The sequence below is a fragment of the Sander lucioperca genome, chromosome 17, assembly GCF_008315115.2.
Source record: "Sander lucioperca isolate FBNREF2018 chromosome 17, SLUC_FBN_1.2, whole genome shotgun sequence".
Lineage (NCBI taxonomy): Eukaryota > Metazoa > Chordata > Actinopteri > Perciformes > Percidae > Sander > Sander lucioperca.
In genome coordinates this window covers 27,110,267-27,134,359 of record NC_050189.1, presented here as the reverse complement: position 1 = coordinate 27,134,359, position 24,093 = coordinate 27,110,267, and the positions used below count along the sequence as shown (strand labels likewise).

Genomic DNA, 24,093 nt, shown 5'->3' with positions numbered 1-24,093 from the left:
CCAAATCTTTTCATTCCATTTACTTAGACCATCTTGTTATTTATTTAAAATATTTTACACACAACACAAGATACAACACCTCCCTCTCCCCTCCCAAATCACAAATCAACCCTACAACCTATCAAATCAAATAATTATTAATTTCTTGCACTGCCCTGGAACTTTTATTCTTGTATTTGTAACTTATTCTATGATAGCCTGTTTTTTTGTAATGTTTTTTTAATTGCTCTTACTTTGAATTGCTTTGTTGCTGAAATGTGCTATAGAAATAAATTTGCCTTGCCTTATAATCTCCAGCCTGTCAGTCAGTCAAAAGGGCATAGATAACACTACTGGGCCTACAATCTCCAGCCTGTCAGTCAGTCAAAAGGTATAGGTACTGAAATTTGGCAATTTAACGTGAATCGGTCCTCGGCAGTACCGACGTAATTCGGTCGGTACCCAAAAAAGTACTGGATTCGGCACTCAACTCTATCTCTAGATAAACAGCTGATCTCATCACATCATTTTGAGCTACATAGTTGTTGAATGACCAGCATCTTGCGGATAGTGAATGGTGGTTGGAATTTCCCAATGTGATGTTTAGAGTGGCGCTAAATTGATTTTACTCATAAAGGTCAGTGTACTTGTCACGGTTGGTCCCACTCAGCCTGTGCAAACAGCTGTATATTGTCTGCTGTGGCTCTGCAGGAGCTTTGTCAAGACTAAGAAATATGGCTTGGGATTGGAGACTATACATTTATAACAGAAAACCTGTGTTACAAACTGGAGGTGGAGTTTGAAAGATGTTGGTGTTTAGCAGGTAGGGGAGGGGTCCTCATATAGGAGTTTCAGAAGAAGAAGAGTGTGAACCAAAGCTGTTGTCAAATAATGTTGTCAAATAATCACATTTGAATGGGTGGTGATGGTGCAGTGGATATGACGCATGCCTTTCGCGTGGGAGACCTGGGTTCGAATCCCACTGCAATACATCAACCAATGTGTCCCTGAGCAAGACACTTAACCCACAGTTGCTCCAGAGGTGTGTTACCTCTGACATATATAGCAATTGTAAGTCGCTTTGGATAAAAGCGTCAGCTAAATGACATGTAATGCCATTTGATATATATAGCAATTTTTATTTTTAAGCAATACTGCACCATTCATACAAAATGTGGGCTAAATCACTCATTTTTTCATATTTTGGTTTCCATATTTCATTTACCAATGTGTTAAGGGTGCCAGGGTTGTACACCTGGTAGAGCATGCACCCATATACAGAGGCTCAGTCCTCGACGCAGCGGCCGCGGTTTCAGTTACGACCTGCGGCCCTTTGCTGCATATGGTTCGGGAAAATCAGAAAGCCATGCTGCTGCGCTGCACTCACTGGAGAGATCTCTCAGTGATCACAGTTACCTCGGGGTCACAGCACATTACTTGGACCCACAGTGGGAACCTCGGTTGCATGCTTTGACTGAAGATTGAAGAAGGCATTGCGCCGACGTGTGCGCCGAGCACTTTCCGCAAGTAGCCAGACAGTGTGGCATTGAACATAAAGTCAGCACACTGACCGCTGATAGCGCACACAACATGATTGCAGCGACCGGACAACTCCCGTTGGAGCACATGCTTTGGGTCGCATAGCCTCCACCGAGCCATCACAGTTTATCTCCCACTTTATTTATTTTTTGTATCTGCCTGTTTTGATCCCACTTAGTAGATGGGGATGTTTTTGTGAGCCTTTATTTTCTCACATGTGAGGTTAGACACAATATATTGTTACATTACATTGTTACATTTAGCTGACCAGTGTACAATGTGTCTGTTGCTGTAATGCATGAGCTCCACTGTTTTGTGTTGAGCTGCTTAAAAAAAATGGGATGTTTAGTTAACCTTTCCAAGTGTAAACTGGGACACTACATTGTGTTAGTACCACCAAGTAATGTTCCATTCAGGTCAATGTGTCCGTCTGTTGTTGCTTGATGGGCTTGAGTTTGCCATATTATGCTTTCAGCAGACTTTCTGACTGAGCATGCAGTACCTTTGAGGTTATTCTGGAGAATATTCTAGACAGTATTTGTTATTGTTTTGTTGCAATAATAAACATTTGCATAAAGTGAGCATATTTGTCTGCTCCCATGTTGGTAAGAGCATTTCAAACGTGAAAAATATCCCTTTTAAAGTACATTTAGAACGGATGAAAAAATGTGCAATTCATTTGCGATTATTCGCAACTATGCGATTACTCACAATTAAATATTTTAATCGATTGACAGCCCTAGTTTATATATCATGTGGAGACACACTGAAGTTTTTTTTTTTTTTTTTTTACAGTTTGGTATTTTGCGTGACTCCAAAAGTTTTGCCAGCAAATGATGGCACTTCAGAGAGAGAGAGAGAGAGAGAGAGAGAGAGAGAGGGGCTTCTATTGTGGCTGCCGTCAGCATCCTCGGTCGCCTCCAGTAACACATGTCAGAGAACTTCAATTCATCAAGAGGAGAGAGAGAGAGAGAGAGAGAGAGAGAGAGAGATCAGCATTTTGTGCAGAAAAAAAAAACATGCACATACACACAGCTGGACTTTCTCTCTTGCACGCACACACACACACACACACACACACCACATTAGAAACACAGACAATTTTCTGCCTCCCTCACGCTTCAGTGATCGCAGTCACACTGACTGCTGGCTTGCCTCCACACACGCACGCACACACACACACACACACACACACACACACACACACACACACACCCACATACACACACACACGCACACACGCATGCATTCATACTGAGTCAGACTCACACTTATTCTCTCTCACACACACTCTGAGTCACACACACTGCAGCAGAGCTTGCTCTCTCTCTCTCTCTCTCTCTCTCTCTCTCTCTCTCTCTCTCTCTGCCTGCGCTCGTCCCGCCTTCTTGCAAGCAGAGAACACTCGGGTCTCCATCGTACGGGACCGGCTGCTGCTTCCTTTGAAGCTCTATCTCTCCGCTCACTCTCTACCAATCCTTCTTTCTTTCTTTCTTTCTTTTTCTTCTTTTCTTTCTCTCTCTCTCTCTGCTCTTGCGGCCGCTCTCTCTCCACCTCGCCACTCAGAACAGTGTTGTGTATTGTCGGGGGGGTTTGTGTTGTCAGCTAGAGGAGGGAACATGCAGCATCCTGGAGGAACATGCGTGGCGTTACCCAACGTGGACGCCTGTCCTCCGCTGTCCTGCGCAGCCCTCACCTTCATGTATTTACAGCAGGTGAGTGTGTGTGTGTGTGTGTGTGTGTGTGTGTGTGTGTGTATTTACTGTATGTCTACATGAATCTTCATCATGTGTACATGCCTTTGTCTGCTGCTGCTGCTGCTGCTGCTGGACATGGGAAGTGGAGTGGAACAGGATGACAGAATGACTGTGTGCTGCTGTGCTAACATACTCACAGGGGCAAAATAAGAGAAACACAAAGCGTGTTTGGATATCTAGCATGTGTACATTGGTAGTGTCAGTTTGTGCCAGTTTGAGAGGCATGGGTCCTCCCCGGTCCTGCCATCATGCTGAACTGTGTACAGCTGATACTGGGGCTCTCCTCCAGCTCTTTGAAGACGAGGCAGGTGGAAGTCTACTTCCAGAAAAGGCTCAGTGATGTAGACTTCTGTTAGTTGGAAATACCATGGATCAGGACCATCCTGCTCTATATTTTAGCTAGTTTATATTTTATAAAAAAGCATAACGTTTGGTACCGTGTGTGTGCTCTAGATCTATAGATTTTTTTTTTTTTTTACATACTTCTATTTGTATTCCTTTTTGAATACTTTGTCTTCAATTCACGGCGTTAATCATTTTGTCGCCAGGCTCAGAACTCCCAATTCATTGTGTGTGTGTGTTCTCAGTTGTGACAGTAATAGTGTGAGTCTAATCACAAAAAGAAAATCTTTTTTTTTTGTTAAATAACAATGAGATGAGAGTTTTTTTTGTTGGGGGTGAAGTTGAGGTCACCTTTTGATTTTCTCTATTGCACCCACATAATTTATTTATTTGGGAATTAGCTATGCTCTTAGCGCTACAACACAAAGAATCTTATCTTTAAGACTTTTGTGAAGTTTTCTGCAGGACTAATTAGTAATTTATTATCGTTATTGTTATTGTTATTGACCATACACTTACAATAGAGGTATTATCATGTATAGGTTTGAGATATAGACATTTTTAATTGCCATTTTTTGTCATTTATTTTTTTTCAACCTGATCATGATTTGGGCCTGTTTTTACATCGGTGTGTATAATGCAGACAAACCTTTAACAGCATGAGATAAAAAAAATCAGTCCGATCAGTTTGGGAGCGTCAGTAGGTCAGTGTGCAGTGGTTGGAGTTTAGGCGCTGGGTCATCTTTAAACTCTCTGAGGACAATAGGACTTCTCCTAAAAAAAGCGATTTATTGACTATTTTATTCATATAGTACGGTACTTTTGTGAAAGACTTTTGTAAATTCATTTCAAGCACCAAAGCAATTGAGTGTAGGGATGTTTTCACAAGAGATTTGAGAAATATTTCTGCTTTAGGTCCTTATGATCTCTTTACATATTGCTCTGGAACAATTTTGGGCATCAGTATACAGACAGCTGAGTTTGTTCTGAACATTTTGATACGAAACACATGGGGATCAGGTTATATGCAAATACCCTTAAAAGGAGAATTCAAGAAGATATGTCAAAATGCCCTTAGACCTCAGAGGGTTTTAAACTGGTCTCACCTTTGAATTTAAATTGTGTGCTGATTTTTAGCTACTTTCTGTTGTAAATGAAATAAAAAAAAAAAAGGCCTTTTACGTGATCATTTTCAAAAAGGTCCATTTCATTATCCCTGGACCTCTGATCACAGCATCCTGCCATTATGTTTTTTTTTTTGTTTTTATTTCCATCAGAAATAAACCAAAATCAGGACATTTTAAATTCAAATGCAGAAGGTGCTTTCAATTCTATTCCAAGTGAAGATTGCAAACTGACTGCCAATTTGTGATAAAAAATAAATAAATGAGAAGTCAGTTTGGCAGCGTTGTGTTGAGTACACAGAACATCATTATCGAACGTTTTGGCAGTTTTTATTCACACATGAAAATAAAATAAGTTAATTGAATTTGACATTTTTTTTAGTTTGTCATACATGTCACACAAATGGAAAAACATTGTGACGCCAACCCTGTAAATATATCCTATTTTAATATGCATATTTTTGTGTGTGTATCAAATGTGATAAACGCTTTTATAGAAATGTATTTATCTTAATTAGGATTTATTTTAGAAACACAAATATATTTGTGTTTAGTTGTTATGGTGTTTTACATACATTTTACTAAATATATAATTCATTTATATATTAGATATTTATGTGTATATCATATATTTATATTGCACACATCTATATCATTACTATTGAACTAGTGAATTGTTTATTTATTGTTATTTTATCCTCAGAGGTACGAGGAAACTGCACTGTTGGTTGACATTTTTTTATTCCTTACATATACTACATTAATGCACATGCAAACATTTACTGTATGGACAGTGAGGACATTGCAACTTAAAAAAAATAAATATAAATTTCACTATATACTGTGCTTATTCTGTACTCCCATCTCCTTACTGTATCTGCCTTTTTAAATGGGATATATACTGTAGCTGTGTATCAGTTCTGTGGTAGCAGTTGTGTTTACAATTTTGGTCTATACTTTACTCTTTCCTTTTCACTTTTTATTTCGCCACTTTCCACTTTGGTGTTTCCACACGATGATAATGTTTCCACATTTTCACAGCAGGGGAAGCTAGATACAACTATATATAAATACACAAATTTCTACTCTAAATGTCTTAAACTTACATCATTTTAATCTTTAGTAACTTTTTTTATATTAATGAACATCTGTTACATTCAAGCCATTGCCAAATGAGTTTCTACAAATCTAATTAAGACTATCATCTCCACACAACTCTCTCTGTAATTCTCAGTATGACTATGTTCAGAAGATTGTGGCGTCCGGCGACTTTCCCGCGCAGAAACTCAAGTTATATAAGTTAGATAATGACCTCTTCTGAAGAGTTTGTCATGTTTTTGAATCCTCCGTGTCCTCCTTGGCTACTAGCAACTGTGTGGAGGAGGGGTGGGGGTGGGGGCATGTGCGCGATCACGGAAGGCTTATATCATGTGGACATGCCGACAGTTTTGTTGTCATAACTTAACTAGAAACAACAGAAACTACGCACTATAGCTTTAAATAGGTAATAAAAGAGAGTGTGTGAAAACAATGTAAAAGACCTACTTATACTTACTTTTGACAAAATAAAGTACACAATTTTAAGTAATTATATGCTGCTTCAACCAAACATGTTTTTCTGAAAATATTAGTAAAAAAAAATGTTTTGAATTTGAATCTTACCGTAACTTTCTAAAAATGAGCTAAATGACTAGCTTGGTAAGTTGTGACTGTTGCTGCCTGATCCGTACCAGAAACCTGATTCGTTCTACGCTTGTGCAAAGATGGCTGATATTAGGCAAGGACCTCGAATGGTTAGGGTCAAAGTAGCTCATGGGTGGGCACCTGGGTAGCTCACCTGGTAAATAGAGGTTTACTTCTTGATGCAGCAGCCGCGGGTTCGACTCTGACCTGCGGTCCTTTGCTGCATATCATTCCCCTGCTCTCTCCCCTTTCAAGTCTAAACTGTCCTATACCAATAAAGGCCTAAAATGCCCAAAAATAATCTTAAAAAAAAATAAAGTAGCTCAGTGGTAATGGAATAGATTAAAAACCAATTGAGTTTCTAATACAGATCAGGTACTGACAGTAAATGACAACAAGGACGCAGCCATGTTATCTTGATTTTAGTCTATATCCGCGACGTTCCACTTCCGGGATTGCTCCTATGCCGCCTGAAATTCCACAGGATCTGCTTCTTTTCAGCCGGATGTCTGTTACCTTCCTCTTTCTTTGTGTTGGCGTTCTAAACGTTCTAAAATCCAGACAGCTAGCTAGACTATCTGTCCAATCTGAGTTTTCTGTTGCACGACTAAAACTACTTTTGAACATACACATGTTCCACCAACACAAGTTCCTTCCCGAGGCTATTTTGCAGAGGCGCAGGGCCTGCTGCTGGTGCTTAGTGCCGTCCAAGACGATTGTGATTGGTTTAAAGAAATGCCAAGAAACCAGAGCGTGTTTTTCTTCCATCCCGGAATGCTGTATGGACTAGTCAGTGGCGTTGAAGGGTTAAATGATTTGATTTTTATATTGGCAACCATGAACTTCCATACAGTCCATGCTGTACTGCGTTTTCATACAGCTAGTGAGCAAAACATTGCACTTTCTTAATGTGAGCATGAATTTCCTGTCAGATCAGTCTTGTTCATAGCAGCCGTATGTACGGACGCGTTATTGCCAGGGCATCTTAATTGTCACAATAGTGGAAATGACTTAAATACTGTTGCCGAGAGACTAGCATGTGACTTTAGTCTTACGTTTTGTGAACTACTGCCATGCTGAGAACAAGGACACTCTGCTGTTACACAAAGGACTAGCCTACATTAGTTACCAAGTGATGAGTTATAAAGGCTCGGTCAAAAGAGGGTATAGATCTTGCTCTATACTGAGTGGATTTAAAAAAAAATAATGCTGCTTTTGCTTAGTCAGAGAAGAGAATGATGATCACAAATTCATAATTTTTTAATTTTAATCGTTTTCTTCTTTATGCTTTTTACTGTCACTCCTCTCTCTGAGTATATAGCATTTTGAGCATGTGTGTATGTATCTTTGTGTGTGGAATAATGAATATACAAGCAGCATTTCTCTGAATAAAGAAGCTGTGGAATGGAACGATCATGTTTACAGGAGCAGTGTTTACAGCCTGCAGGCGGCTGCTGCTGTACACTGTCCTCATGTTCCTCAATCATTACACAACCCACAGATCAATCATCAGCTGGGACGAGTCGCAGTAGATGGCGCTACACTGTTACACATCCATCACTGTGTGTTCCATAAGGTATCAAGACTGTTAGCAGGGACTCTGGCCTATTACATTAAAATGCATGCCTAAAATGAGCGCGTTTGCATCTGCAGGGAGGACAGGCAGAACAGTGGCACAGTGTATTCAATAGAAATTGGAAATTACACAATCAGCTGATCACTTTATTTGTTCTGAAAGGGTACTTAGATGTACTGCAAACCAAAACACACAAAAAAAAACATTTTTCAAATAAATGAGTCAAATATAGCCAAATTCTATGAATATAAAGTCATAAGAAATATCTAATACGTAGATGTTGGGCTCAGGTTACCTTCCCCTCCAAGAGTTTATTTGAGAGAAATTTTTGCTTTGGCTGATGGGAAAAACACAATATAAAATGTTATAATATTTATGATAAAATTGAAATGTTGTCAAAAATGCTTTACAAAATGAATAGAGTGCAGAAAAAAAATTGTCAGTGAACTGGGAGGATTTGGGTGTGTTGGATGGTAGAGAGTTCCAGAGAGAGGGACAGCAGCCGGAGAAAAAAAGGCCCAGGTCTGACTTTAGATCCTGAGGATGTGGAAGAGCCTGGCGTCCCTGGACCTTAGGTGGAGGAGATCAGTGAGCTACTGTAGAGAGAAGCTACATCATGGAGGGCCTTGTAGGCGGGGAGGAGAATTTTGAAGTTAACCCTCTGGGGTCTGAGGGTGTTTTCAGTCAATTTGAGCAAATCAAGGCAGTTATTTTCAAAGTGCTATGATTTTTTTGTATTCAGCAGAAGTTCATCTACAATAATATCTAATTATTTTAAAGATACTTTTTAACTAAATAACATGAATTTCAAAATGCCACACCAAAATGATTTATTATTTTTATTCAGGAACAAAACAAAAAAAATCATTAAAATCATGAACTCAAGTGTCATTATGAAACAAACATAAAGTATGTACTGTCTGTACTTTTGTGCTGTTAGTTATATGTAGTCTGCAGTACCTGGCCTGCAGAGACGTTTTTGCGTTTTAGCTACGTGTTCATCAGGTCCCAGGACACCAGCCTGAGTCTCCATTTCAACAATGAATGAATGAAAAATAGCAATGCATGTTATCAAAATTCGCACCTAGCCACCTAAGTAGGGACTACGTACTGTTGCAGCCAATGAGCAGCCGACCGGGGGCTGGCTGCAGGACGACTCAATCACCATGAACGGTTTTTAATGTTCTATCAGACTGTAACTACTCGAGAGTCTGCTCTTGAGACTTTGCTCTAATTTTCGGGACAATAGGGCAGGAATCGGGATTCGGGACAACTGCTTGGATTTCGGGACTGTCCTGAATTTTTCAGGACGTCTGGTCACCCTACGTGTTAATTAAGCTAGTATCTACCTTCCACTCTAAGCACTCCTACAGTTAAACTCCATGCCTTCTCTTTTCTGGTGTTGTCCTTATAAAAAAGATCTGGGCTTTCTATTATGTTTTTCAACCTCCAATATGATTCTCTCATTGTCCGTGGTGTTGTATTGATTGATTGATTTTATTTGCCCATTTCATTATAAATTACGATACAACTATGCACCATACATTAAAAACAAAACAAAGTCAGGATAACACAATAAAGCCCTGAGGCTTATTTCCATGTCAAGGAGACATAAATGATAATGGGTGTGTGTGTGTGTTTTGGTAAGTTGATTGGATGTTCTCTCTGTTTCACTTCCTGCCCGGCTGTTTGAATGCCCCGTGGCTCGCGTAAAAAAAAGACCTTGTGACAATTCAAATCATACAGCAAGAAACTGTACGTCTATTTACAGTAAAATACCTTAAAGGGCTCATATTATGCTCATTTTCAGGTTCATAATTGTATTTAGAGGTTATATCAGAATAGGTTTACGTGGTTTACTTTTCCAATAACACCATATATTTGTTGTACTGCACATTGCTGCAGCTCCTCTTTTCACCCTGTGTGTTGAGCTCTGTTTTAGCTACAGAGTGAGACATCGCACTTCTCTTCCATCTTTGTTGGGAGTCACACATGCGCAGAGTGCCACGCTAGCAGCTAGGAGAGCATTATAACGTGTTACAAAGTGACACACGTTTGTCTCTGAAGTAAAGGCTGGACTACAATAGAGCAGTTTGGAGCAGTTTATGAACAGTGTTTTCTGTTGGGCTTTTTCACTTTGTAATAAAAAAGATATATAACACAATAAAGGAAAGGGAAAAAGCCAAAAAGCATAATATGAGTACTTTAAAATTTAAAAACAGTATGCTTACTGTAAATAAACAGCAGTTTACAGGTAAAGCTGCTGCCAGGATATTACTGTAAATTTATGGTGAAAAGTTTTAGTGTGGATGACAGCGGAAGATATTCCTTGGCTGGAGTGTGTCAGACTGCTGACCTGCCTGTCAGATGATATGCTGCTCCCACCTTCATGTGCCGAATTGCATCTTGCGGACACATAGCGTTAATTTCTGAAGACGTGCACAACCTATGCTCCAAAGGAATGCAGGATACGTGTGGCAGCCATCTTACGTACGTGAACACGTAGTTAAAAGCAAGTATATCGGCGCCTTTAGTGGATAGGAGCGCCGCTTTACGCACGATTCTGGGATGCGCTGGTGGAATATCAAGCATTGACTTGAATTGCCGCGATTGCTCACTGGGGGTCACGGCGCGGTGAAGAATATGTGTAAGGTTTATAACAAGCATAACCAGTTTCATCTGCTCTTTTGTTTTATACAACTAATTTGCTATCTAAAAGTCTGTTGTTTTGGCAGCAAGAGTTGGCAGTGAGAGGGGTAATGGTTCTTTACACTGAATATGCAAAAGGGGCTTTTTAATATGGAATTTTCTGTTGCAGTAATGAAACCTGGATGTGATAAAAGCATGAATGAGAGTTTGTAGCAGGAAGTGACAGTTTGGGTGCGAGGCCATGTTGCAGAAGGCTGTTATGGTGATCTGATTTAATTACACCATAATCACTTGCACTGTTGTTTTTTTAAATAATTTAGTCATTATAGATAAAATAATTCACGTTTCAAAAAGGTGGTAATAACAGCTGGTTTTGTGTTGTATATGCAGATATGTAGATATGTAGACTCATGCTTTAACACAGGGTTTTCTGTTGCACAAAAGGTACTGTGGGTAGACTTGTGCATGCATGGTTTGAGTGTGGATTAGGCTTATTGTTTATTTCCCCGTTTATGGGGATGTTGGGCAAGTGGAATGTTTTGGAGATGAATATTATTTGTATCCTTTTTTACAGTATGATCTATACAATATGTATTCACATGTATTTATATGACCTGTGAATATATGCATGCAGTAGAGGCATACATAGATAGCCCCAAAGTGAGAAGGTTATCAGTGAATATAATGGCACTAAATTGGTAACGGAGTGCTTTTGTGGAAGAGGCAGTGTGGGTCGCCTCTGACTGGGGCTGCTTGTCTTATGCAACAGTGCTGCAGTGGTTTTGTGCTCTTACACAAGTGTGATGCTGTTCGGTCCATGGCTCAGGGTGGGTGGAGCTGACACTGTCTTAGAGCTGCTGGTTGAATCAGTTATAGGTTTTAATGTTGGGAGATTAGTTGTTGCAACTTTTAGAATGTTTCACCTTTGATCCTGTCTAGATATCAAGCCACATTACATAATTACATTGTTTAATGCAGCTGAGTTTAAGTTTTAAGGCTGATTGAAAATACTAAATAAAAGCATCCAAAGTAGAGTGCGGATCAGGCCGCATTTTTCTGTCCCAGCCAGGCCCGCGTCCGCAGTAACCGAACCCGGCCCGAGCCCGACAGGCATTAAGATATTTATGTCCGAGCCCAACCCCGACACAGTTAAAATCTCGTTTTCTCATTTTTCTCATACTAATGACACATATGTTTGTTGGTGTGGAAAGCCCGCTATTATTAAGCAACTGTAGGAAGGCATTCGGAAATGTTAACAGATGAGCACATCAGCGCACACGGGGCAACAAGCCTGTGTTAACACAGGCGTGCACCTACATAATAAGCTTTTTTAAATTTAAAATGTTCAATGCCTTATCGTGCTGATATGACCGAGCCTGACCCGAACCCGAACATCATTTCTAAATATCTGTCCGAACCCGGCCCGGCCCGTTGGGTACCGTTGGGTCCCGACGGGCTCGGTTCGGGTATCCATCCTCTAATCCAAAGGCATTCGCTTTTACGAAAAATATATATAAAATGCCTTTAATGCATCTGGCACATTCGAAATAGAATATATATTTTTTATTGTTCTATTTAGAATGTGCCAGATGCATTAAAGCCGTTTTATATATATTTTTCATAAAAGACGAGTGTCTTGGCTTTTTTCTTGTCTATTGGATTTGTTCATGCCCCCTACCAAAGAGCACCACCTTTTTATCACTAATAGAAGATCCAAGAACCTCTCCGATCTCTTCTATTCTTTACTATATGAAAGTGTTACTTATCCAAAGAAATATTTAGATTTTTTATTTTTTCTGACAATTTAACACAAATGATTTGCCATCTGGCAGCAAACTTCTGCAAAGAGCAACATGTGAAACAGCATTTTAATGAATTCACAAATTGACATCATATTGGCACGTGATTTTCATATATTTCAGATTTGAATTGGTGGGGGCGCGTGCACGATCACGGAAGGCTTTATCATGTGGATGCGCTGACAGTGTTGTTGTCATAACTTAGAATTCCTCATGGGGGAGACAGAAACTACGCACTATAGCTTTAAATCACATTTTATATGTGTTAAATTCAAATCAAAGCACAGGTGATTCCACTTTTTAGATCTTATTCTCAATGAGTCTTAAAAAGTATTGATTTCAACTCCATACAGTGTGCAGCAAGCAGTATAGTTGTAGTGCCATTAAAAGAGAAGAATGGTTTACATATTGAATTCATGTGTACAAATGCAAACACCATAACTATAACATAATAATGGATAATACAATAATACCAGCTTCACACAAACACAATAAAGTGAAACACATTTTGTAAGCTGCTGTAAACATCACATGTGCTTCCACCTTGCAATTATATCTCTATTATACAGAGTTTGCAGTCAGAATGTATGGAGTTGGTGGGCATGCCGTGTGTTTTTATGACCCAGTTTTCGAGCACATCGGCGTTGTGCGCCTTCTGCCGCTGCATCTGGAACCAGGCAGAGTGCGAAAAGAAAATGCGAGGCAGCGAGTAAAAAGAAATGAAAGTGTGACCGAGCAAAAGCCTGAAGCAGAGGAATATTTTAACGGCGCTCCCGGATGAAAGAGCTAAATGACGAGCAGAGAAAATGGCTTCTGCAATCTGACAATTTGTCACTAAGCAACTTTCCTCCATTAGTCTCATTCCTTTATCCAGCTCTTTCATCCCTCGCTACACCCTCTGTGTGTGTGTGTGTGTGTGTGTGTGTGTGTGTGTGTGTGAGAGAGAGAGAGAGGGAGCTTTTGTTTTCAGATTGCAGTGTTTGAGTATTCCAGATTGTACTAATGTGTTGGCATGTTATGCCAGAGCATTGAGTGTGTGTGTGTGTGTGTGTGTACCCTGCCTACATAGGGAATCTGGGTCTTTGAAGCTATATATAGTCGAGCCATGTAAGACATTTTGAATACATCTGAAGGCCTTTAGGGATTCTGTGTGTGTGTGTGTGTGTGTGTGTGTGTGTGTGTGTGTGTGTGTGTGTGTGTGTGTGTGTCAGCGGGTATTTTTTCAGACAGCACCTCACATTACTTATTTTTTGATGTACACTTTGATTCACCCTTCGATGACTTCTCAATTTGTTTCAAGACATACATTTCATGTTTTTCTTCTTTCCAAAGAGCTCAGTAGTCCATCATGGAAATGTATGACGGAGTGGATTCATTATGTACACACAGTCGATGCAGTCAATCTTTAATCATGTACACATCATGGTCCCCTGCTCAGCTGTGTGTGTGTGTGTGTGTGTGTGTGTGTGTGGGTGAGAATGTTGTTGGGGCAAATCAATGTTGGGTGATATAATATGCTGTCAGCAAAAACCAGAGAAAAGAGAAAACATTCCATGAGAAGAACTGTGAAATATTAGTGATGGTGTCAAAAGAGTAGTTGCACTGTATGTAGATGTTACTGTTCCATATGATGTTCACCAGAATTGTAAAAATGATGATAGGAAGAAAGTATTCGTTTTCTTCACTAAGTATTTCCAGTTGTTCCTACTTTGCTGTTTTTGCTATTGTCAGTGAAAGCCAACACTTCCTTCTGACGTTTAACATTAACTTTGAGCTGCTGGAAGTCCTTTAATGTGGCTATTTCACTTTTTGGAAATCTAAAATATCAACAAAGGAAAAGGCTGAAACAGGTTATAGGTGTCGTTTGAACAATTTTCATACACAAATTTGATCTAGCATTCAACATGTATGATTGATTGCCATCTGCGGTCTCAGATAGACAACTCATTCTCACAAAGGGTTCATATGATATCGTTCGAAAACCTATGCACAACAATTTGTACAATATCCTACGAAATTACGCCGATCACCGCTCACGTGCCGACCGGTCACTTGACGGTTAGGTTTAGCTTCCTTTTACAGTTAAATTTAGCCGGCATAAGGTGACTGTGAGCTGGGTACAGAGCAGCGTGAGGTGACTTTTCAGTGGACATTACAGTTAAGTTTAGCCGGCAAACGGTGACCGTCATGCGGGGACGACAGTCAAGTTTAGGCACCAAAAGGACTAGTGAAGATTGGACACAAGTTTGTGGTGTGGCTTAAAACACCGGTCCCCCCGGGACACAAACACCCGTGCCCTGGTTGAAAGTCTTGTGTTTTCAACTGAAATTCTTCCAGGACATGAACTCCGCTCCTTCGCTTGAAAGTCCTGTGTTTTAGGACCCTAACATCCACCCTGAGCACTACCCTCTGCTGATCCTCACGGTCTTATACGGCAGTAGCCAATGTGGTGTATGCATTAATAAATACGTTGAATACCTACGGATTATGGTGCTTTACTTTTCATAGCTATATGTACGATATTGTTAATGAGACCAGATAGAATGTTGTCCAGTGTAGAGCCCGACCGATATATTGGCAGGCCGATATTATTGGCCGATATTAGGCATTTTCCAATTTATCGGTATCGGCATTTATAATGGCCGACAAATGAATATTTAAAAAATAAAATAAAAACGGACGAAACACCCTTCAGCCATGTTATGAGTGTTGGCGTTGCATATTTTGTCCACCAGAGGGCACTATACAACGTCCCTGTTGGCAACACTCGTGTTTAACCCTTTAAGTTTTATATCTTAAGTTTGTGTTTTTATACATTTTATTTATCAGAAGTTTAATATATTTTGATGTTCCTCTATTCTGTTGTGACAATAAAACAGACGTTTATTTTTAAACTGCATTATCATATTATTTTAGTGAAGACTCATAAATAAGTACAAATAACTAATGTTAGAGAAATCTGTTTATGTTTTGTTACGCGTTTCTGGATTTTTTTTTTTTATATATATCGGCCGATATATCGGAATATCGGATTTTTAAATCACCAAATATTTGTATCGATACTGGCCTTAAAAATTCTTTATCGGTCGGGCTCTAGTCCAGTGCTATCATTTCTCTGATCACTGACACTTCAGTCACTGTGAATGTCCTCACTGCTGTTTGTAAATGTTTCTGTCGGGCTCCTGGGGCCCTCTTTTTTTTTTTGGTTTCTAGTTTCAAATCAAGCAACAGCATCCATGTATGTCACATGTAGCACAGATGGCATATGGCATAATATGTTTTAAGACAACATTGCCATTGTGTAAAGATGATGTGTACAGAATTTCAACACAATCGGGCAAACGCTGAATTTGATAGCAAGGAAGTCTGTTATGCAGCTGACGAGACCTGAACCCCGGTCCCCACATGTTCTGGGTCCCAGTAGAAGGCCCGTGCTAATGTCGCTGAGCTACAAGGAAACACATAAACATCAGGTTTTATTTCTGTATCACAGACATGATGTTTTGTTGTGAGTCATCATTAACTCTGCCGTGAATGCTGGGAATCTCTGTACATGACTCTCCACTGCTTTCGATGAAAATTATTAGAAATATTTTTAGCAATGTATATATCACCTGCAATTCAAGAGTGAGCTGGCAGGAATACTGGCCATGCCTGATTGCTTCTCCCGCTGCCTTTTTCATGAAAAGTTAAAGAAAATGATCTTTGATGTTTACAATCAAAGCTGGATTACTGACTGCAAGTGGACTGACTGCCTTGGGGCCCGAGACCTCCAAGGACCCACAAGGCTACAGTGAACTGTGGGAAAGTTAGTTTGTGTTGATTTGTTTTTATTAGCATTTTGTTTGTTAGTGTGCGCACCACTTAAGCACATTAAATAGCTGAAATGACAGGGGCCTTAACGGACCAGTTTTACATGTTTAAGCCAAATAGCTATTTGCTTACACCTTCTGTTACTTCCAGTCATTTCCCAAAACAAGGATATTTTGCACAATTGTTTAATATTTCAAAATGAGCTGAATGAACTACACCCACCTTAAAATGTAGTGCTTCACCCGCCAAAACACTTCTGCATTTATAACTCATGGAAAGTATTTACTCTATCATCCTGGCACTATTTTTCATGGCAGAGATATACATTCCTACTGTGTAGTTCAGTGTTGGATCGGTTAGCAGGACAGATATCCCATCTACGACTGATTCTGACTAGACAGACTCTAAAAGACATTGACAAAAAACATTGTAGTTAAGCATCTTCATCAACTTCGTCTTCCACTCTAAAGTCAGCAAAACAATTTCTAGGTATAGACCATTTAATACAGCTAACTGTCAAATATGTGACAAGTTTTAACCAAATCCATGTCTGATAATTCTCTGTATTCTCTGTAGCGTTTCTAAACATTGCTAATAAATGCTATTCTAACACTATTAAAACTCCACACCAAATTTCATTCTCAAATTTAACCCTTTAAAGTTTATTACTTTAAAGTCTCTACTACACAGCACAAAAAAACCTCACTTAAAAAGCTAGTTACCCTCGTTATTTCCTTCAAAACAGTGGTGAACACCAGGAGCAATTGCCATAGACAGTAAATGAAATGCGACGCCGTTTCGACGGAGACCAGTGAAGTATATTAGAAGCACTTTTCCAGTGATGGCTGACCGTTACTGCGCAGCTGCAAACTGAGCTTGCTGACGTAAATGTGACGTGAGCAACCTGTCTGAAAGTTGGAAGTCTTCTGGTAGCTGTGCCAAGAGAAATCTCAATCATTCCCATTCTTGCAGAGACGGAGAGCGTAGGTATATGTAAGGAGATAACATAGGCACAGGCTAATTATTGCTAACTAAAATGCTAGTTAACATTAATAATTAAACTTAAACCGCTAATGTAAGTCGAAACTGCCTGCAAGCTTCTCCTGTACTATACGGTAATTTGTCTACTATGTGACAGAAAGCTGCGTGGTTATGACACAATCATTAGCCTATTTTTACAAAAACGTCTACTACGGAGCCATAACGTGAGGTACAAGGTAATGTAGCCTTTTATACATTGTCATGTTTCTTTAGAAATAAACAATGGACAAATAGAGTCTTTAAACGCTTCAGATGTAAAGTTATTCACGTTCAAAGTGACGCCAAAATGAATGGTAGTCAATGGAATGCTAATGGCACCTGATGGCTTATTACCATAAATATGGCTCCATGGGAGGTACGCTTTGTGGAGGCTGCCAGGCGTTTTCATTAAAACAAAATGACTGGTGTGTTAACTGCATGCCAAATGAATCCCCCTAAATTACCATATGAGCGGTTACTGACAGGCATTTAAAGAACTTTTAGAACACACCGGGGCTACATTCACTTCCAGCTAACTTTACGGTGAACAATGATGGCAAAACAGCATCACCGATCTATTTCAACCGAATATTTTCCGTCTAGCTCAGCTGAAAACACCAGATCTGCAGCACGTTACAGTGTCGTTCATTACAGAGCCTGTTTGTAACCGGTAGATTACCTGTTCAACTGTTCAGACAGTACACAACTGTCCTGGTTTTATTACAGACGTGAACTAACCACAGACACTTGCCTTGTTCATGGACACACAGCAGTGCATTGGTGAGAATGAACAGGGGATACGCTGGAATGGATACTCAGCGTTATTTTGAACAAACCGGAAACACTGATGTATGAAACAGACAATTAGATACATTTACTTCAATCACCTTAGCCCCCTGGTTGTCAATATTTTAAGTTGTAAGCCCAGAGGAGGGTCTGGCTAGACCACATAGCATTCCGGGATGGGAGAAAAACGTGCTCTGGTTTATTGGCATTTCTTTAAACCAATCACTTGTTTTGGGCGGTGCTAAGCTCCGGACAGAGCCACTGTGCCTCTGCTAAATAACCTTGGGAGGGAACTTGTTTTGGTGGAACGTGTACGTTCAAAAGTTGTTTTAGTCGTGCAACAGAATACTCAGATTGGACAGATAGCCTTGCGGAGATCTGAGGAGCAGTTAACCATAGTCCTCAGAAATCCACCGGAGTTTAGAACGCCAACACAAAGAAAGCAGAAGGAATTGTGAAAATACATGCATCCGGCGAAATTTCCTGCAGCACCGGAGCAATCCAGGAAGTGGAACGTCGAGGATATAGACTACTTGGTGCATGTTTCAGGTTACATTACTATTACATAATAACTAATCCATGCTCTCTCTACCTCGTTTCCTTACGTTGCTGCTCTAGTTTGCTTCTTAAGCGGGATTTATGCTTCTGCGTTAAATCTATGTTGTGGCTACGTACGTAGGTACGAGGAGACACGGACCCTACGTCGTAGCCTGACCTCTTGAAATATGTAACTACACGTCGCAGCGACGCCGCTCGGCCGTGGCTTGGCAGCGTTGCATTTCCCCCGACTCATTTCCTGGTTCTCCTTCTCCATAAACATCATGAAATCAAGGAGAGGGTTAGCGTTTCCTGCTACAGATTTCCCATCGTGGTCAGAAAGAACAGGGGAAACACTTTGTTTCTCTCACTGTGACTCTAGAGTCGCTACTCGCTCCGAAGCTAATCACCGTCACTCTCTCACTCGCTCTACCACACACTGCCCACGCACACACACACACACACATGCCGGCCCTGCTATTCTCTTAAAAGCGATTGACGCACACACTGACGCACAAGTATAAATTTCAGTACGCTTACGTAGGCTACGGCGAAAGCTCTACGTGGAACCTCCTCACAACCATAAATCACGCTATAGTTTTACTAAGATAGTTAACCTATAGGCTGTATTTTTTTATTTGTCAGTTTTTTCATCATATTTTGATGTAGCATTCTCTAACTGAACTGTTTTTACATCGTCATTCTTTTTTTTCTCCTGAAGCTATTCACAACACAGCCAGCCGGTTCAGGAACAAGTGGCTTTTCAACCCGTCTCTTCACTGCAAGTGGGCTGTGTATGCTTTTCACAGAGCTGCGTGTGCTGGTGCAGGGGAAAGTGAGCCCATGTTGAGAGGCAGCTCTTGTTCAAAGAGCAGATTAAAAGTATTATCATCAGACCTGTAGAGAGGCAGAGCGAAAGCGCGGGAGACAGGGAGATATAGTGTCTGTTACAATTTGCAGCAAAACTAGAAAGAGTCTCTGCACTCTGTTGTTTTGCTTTCTTTTTAGGATTTGTTCTGTTGAGCTGAATTCCAACCATTTGTCAGTCACACTGTTAGCTCCATTCTTTGGTGGAGTGAAGAGACCACACATTGTATGGAAATAATGTATTTTCTTTTTGCTGAAGGCAGCATATTCAAATATTGTAAAAGAAAAAAAAAATGTTTTGAGAACAGAATACACTTAATGGATATAGGTCCTCTCAAACTCAACACAGCCATTCACACCTTCAATATATATAAAGGGAAGTCAAATGTGTCATATAAAGTTATAGTATAATTAAACCTTTGTGTTGTCCTCGGGTCAAATTTGACCCAAGTTTTTTATGCCAGAAATATGACGAAATTGCCCCAAAAATTACATGAATGCATAGATGTAACATTCTTCACAGGTAAAATGAATGATTACTTTCATTGCATTTTGGGTGTTTTATTCAATTTTATAGCGTTTGAAAAACATGTTTATGATTTACATATTCTTTGTAAATCTTTACGATCATTCCCCGAAATAACCAAGCAGGCCTGTCTTGTTGCACGATCCAAATTTTCTTCATAACTTGCCATTTTCAGCATGTAGCTTGCTAGCTCAAATGTTGTTATTGTTTCCCGTAGCGAAGGGATTTCGAGAACAGCAACACACAGAGAGCGGTGCGTGGCTCACGTGCCCGATGTCAGGCTTCATCATGGAAATGTACTTCACTTGATCCAGACTAGGCCCTAGCCAACATGGTTTCTGTCCAAGCACGACCCGAGCCAGAACCACAGCAGCAGTTATGGGCCCGAGCCCAATTGGAAACCCAAATTTCCACTGTAAATAAACAAAAAATAAAATCTTTTTTATTATCTTTAGCAGATCTTTATTCAAAAAGACACTTTCTATAATATACACTATTACAGTAGTTACAATTACTAATTCCACTTCCATTCAAATTTCTATTTCATTAACATTTAAATTAGGGTACATCATCTTAAAGTCTTGTTAGGAAAACAAATAGTGAATATTGGGAGGATTAGATTGGTATTTTTTTTTAACAATAGTTTTTGTACGTGGAATGAAATAATGGGGTGCTGTTTTCAGAGAAAGTAGCCATTTGATATTGTTAATCAAAGATTTATTCCTCAAAATGAAATTGTGTAGCAATAGCGCATGTGTGTATGTGTTAATGATAGGGCTGAATAAGTGTGTATTTCTTGTTCTGAGGTGCTGTGCCATTTGCTCAACATTGCACATGCCCATTTCATCACACACACACACACACACACATACACAGAGTCCATGGTTGTGTTCATGTAACGTCATGCCAGCGCTGCACGGATGAGTGCAGTGGAGTGGAAGATGGAAAGAGAGAGAGCGTGGGGGAAGAGAGAGAGAGAGTGATGAAAGGAAAGGATGAAGAAAAGGGATTAGAAAAGAGAGAGGATAGAGAAGTAGGCCAAAGGCAACCAACTTTAGTCTTCTCCGTTCAAAAATACATTTCCACACTAAAAAGAAGACTGTCCTCCCCCCAAAAATGCTCCCATAGGTTGTTTGTTCAAGCAGCAATTACGACTGTAGTCGTCGACGACCCTCTAGTGGCCGCATTACTTATGAAGGGAGCAAAGCAGGAAGCAAGGTGACAAAGTATAGGCTAACAGCCAGTGGTGTAGTCGACGTGATACGCCGGTATACCCACTAAGAAAGCTCCAGGATTTCCATATACCCACTTAAAAAATCCCCAATGATACGTAACAACATACTTTCCATTATATTTTTGACATATTTTGAATTATCATCTGTGTTTTCCTTCGCATAGGCTAAATAAAGGTATTTCCACTGTAAATTGGTGCAAAAAAGTCTTATCGGAATGCAGGAAATAAAGTCTGTGATGCACAAAATTTCCCTGGGGGAGGACACCCAGATCTCACTCTGTAGCTAAAACAGAGACCTGAACACAGTGTGAAACGAGGAGCTGCAACAATGTGCAGTACAACAAAAATATGGTGTTTTTTGAAAATTAAACCATGTAAACCTATTCTGATACAATCTCAAATTACAATTATGAACCTGAAAATGAGCATAATATGGCCGCTTTAAAGTAGTTTTGGTGCCTAACGCCAGAAACACACCGCATGCTGAAGCGCCGCAAATAGCTGTGAAATGTCGTGAAACGCCGTGAAACGCCGTGAAGAGGAACTATTTTCATTTTGGAGCCAATGTTGTGCGTGTTTTACAGTAACCGCAGCCAAGCTGGCGCGCGCCATCATGACGTCAAAATGACTTAGATCTTGCCGGCGCGCCCGGATTTATAGCAAGCGAGCAGAGGTCGCGCACCACTTCTTTTTTTTTCAGCGGCGCGCGACAAAGCGGAAACAGGAAGCATGGATGAATTTGAGGGGAATCGGATGCCAGGACTCTCAGAGTGACTGCAAGTCTCTCTTGTAAACTTACTGGGTTAAGATGAGTTATTTTATGGTGAATAAAAGGCTTGATCCGACGAAGTAGGTCATCGAATCGAAAATCAAAGCATTGACGTTGATGCTGCTGCCAGTTCTGCCGTTGTTTACCTTTTTCTTCTTCTTCTAGTCCGTAGGAACAGGCGCTAACCCCCTTCACTTTACCCAGCCGTTGGGAAGCAAGACACAGGACCTTTACTTAGGTCCCGAGAAGCTGCAGCATTCATTCAGAGACAAACCTACACTGTACATTAACTTCCACCTGTCAACTCAACTGCAAATTTCCTCTCTGCTGCAATCGGCAACGCCCTATCGCTCGACCACACACTCGCAGTGCCCACGCTACGCACCGAGCTATTCCTGAACTACTCTTATAACATAATGCATCACACTGTGTCACCAACTTCTTATAAATATAGGATTGAAACACTACATTTGAAACACATATACAAGAAAATTTAGACAGAAACAAAAATGACGATATTTTAGAGCTCCCCATTTTTCTCAAATGAGGCTTTCTGGGGAGCTCATGTCTCTTTCAGTAGCTCCCCCGCATTTCAAACTCTCGTAATAACACTCAAGCTGGCCCATATACGCCAATGTATGCTTACTGTTTATCAGATTTAGTGCTGCAGTATGGTCTGGCTACACCGCCTATCAATTCTGGGATTAGGGGGAAAAAAAACGCTCTGGCTTGTTTGTATTTCTTTAAACCAATCACAACCGCCCTGAGCGGAGCTAGAGAGGGGAGGGACATCCGGCGTGTCAGTCTTTGTCCCAGCAATGTACGTGTGTTGACTCAGACTATATCAGATTTGGTTGTGTTTGTTGTTTCTGCAGATTTGGGCAGAGATTCAGCAGTGTAGGTTAGCAGCACTCAGGCCAGCTCGGGGTCGGTGCTGCTGCTGGGCCAATACAAACAAACACACTGTAGGTCGTTTTCATTTGTATCTCTTCACATCTCTGTTACGAGTGTATTTTTGTTTTGCACGTTTCTGTGTGTTTGTGTACTCAACCGTATTATTTTTGGTTGAATGCCTATAATCCAGCTACCTGCATTTATGAAATTTGACGCCTGCACATCCCTCATCCTCCTTTGGGGTCTTCTAATATGTGGGTCAGAGTTAAAAAGCATATGCACACACACGCACACTTACACAAACACACACCCACACACACACACACACACACACACACACACACACAGTTTGCGTTTGTGTTTCCGTAAGGGGGTTTTCCTCCCGATGTGTCAGAACATCTCATGTCGACTGCATTTTATGTGTGTGTGTTTGTGAGTGTGTGTGTGTGTGTGTGTGTGTGTGTGTGTGTGTGTGTGTGAGTGTGAGTGTGTGAGTGAGTTTGTATGCATGTGTGTGTGGACTCCCTGTTACTTTGCTGTGTTTCCTCCCTGTTGTGACAGTGAAACAGATTAGACCTGAATTGAAATAGACATGGAGGAAATGAAAAGCTATGTTGTAACGTGTTGATTACTCTTGGAATTAAAATCTATTGCTGTGTATTACTAAAATAATGCATTAATTTAATCAAGTATACATTGTAGTCAAGTGTGTAGAGGCAGCTCTCCATCCTGTGCGACATGGAGTGTCAGTGATGTGAAGTTATCTCTGCTGGCAGAAATATAAAGTCTTATTGGTGTAGTCAGACCTTACTCCACAGCGCTGTGGAGATAGGTCTGGTAATGCAAGACTACATCAGCAGTGAATTCTCCACTCTCTGTCTCACAAATGCATACACACACACACACACACACACACACACACACACACACACACCCCTTCACCTTCATAATTACTTTTCTCTCTCTCTCTTGTTCTCTCACTCCCAGTAACACACACACACACAGACACGTGTGATGATAAACTAATTTCTCTCTCTCTCTCTCTCTCTCTCTCTCTCACTCTCTTTTTCTCTCTCTCTCTCTCTCTCTCTCACACACACACCTGCTTTCATGCTCTTGCTGACCTAATTAACTTGTTTCTCGCAGCAGAAAAAAAACCGATTTGGCTACAAAAACAGTAAAACAGTGCAGCCAGAGAG

General features: G+C 40.4%; 1 protein-coding gene and 1 long non-coding RNA gene across 16 annotated transcripts in view; one reads left to right on the top strand and one right to left on the bottom strand.

Moving 5' to 3' along the window:
- rbfox1 (RNA binding fox-1 homolog 1) overlaps positions 1-24,093 on the top strand; it is a 288,454-nt gene that overhangs the window by 132,561 nt on the left and 131,800 nt on the right. For 5 of the 15 annotated variants that reach the window (XM_035993654.1, XM_035993653.1, XM_031303782.2 and 2 more), the window contains exon 1: positions 2,898-3,233. The exons of 2 other annotated variants lie outside the window; for them this stretch is intronic. In XM_035993654.1, the coding sequence (XP_035849547.1) occupies positions 3,138-3,233 (96 nt within the window). In that variant the 5' untranslated portion in view covers positions 2,898-3,137. Of the gene's footprint in view, positions 1-2,895; positions 3,234-24,093 lie in introns of those variants that run through there. 8 more of the 15 variants (XM_035993658.1, XM_031303785.2, XM_035993655.1 and 5 more) reach the window with 4 other exon arrangements.
- LOC116052931 overlaps positions 1-24,093 on the bottom strand; it is a 107,401-nt gene that overhangs the window by 67,621 nt on the left and 15,687 nt on the right. The gene's annotated exons all lie outside the window — the stretch shown is intronic.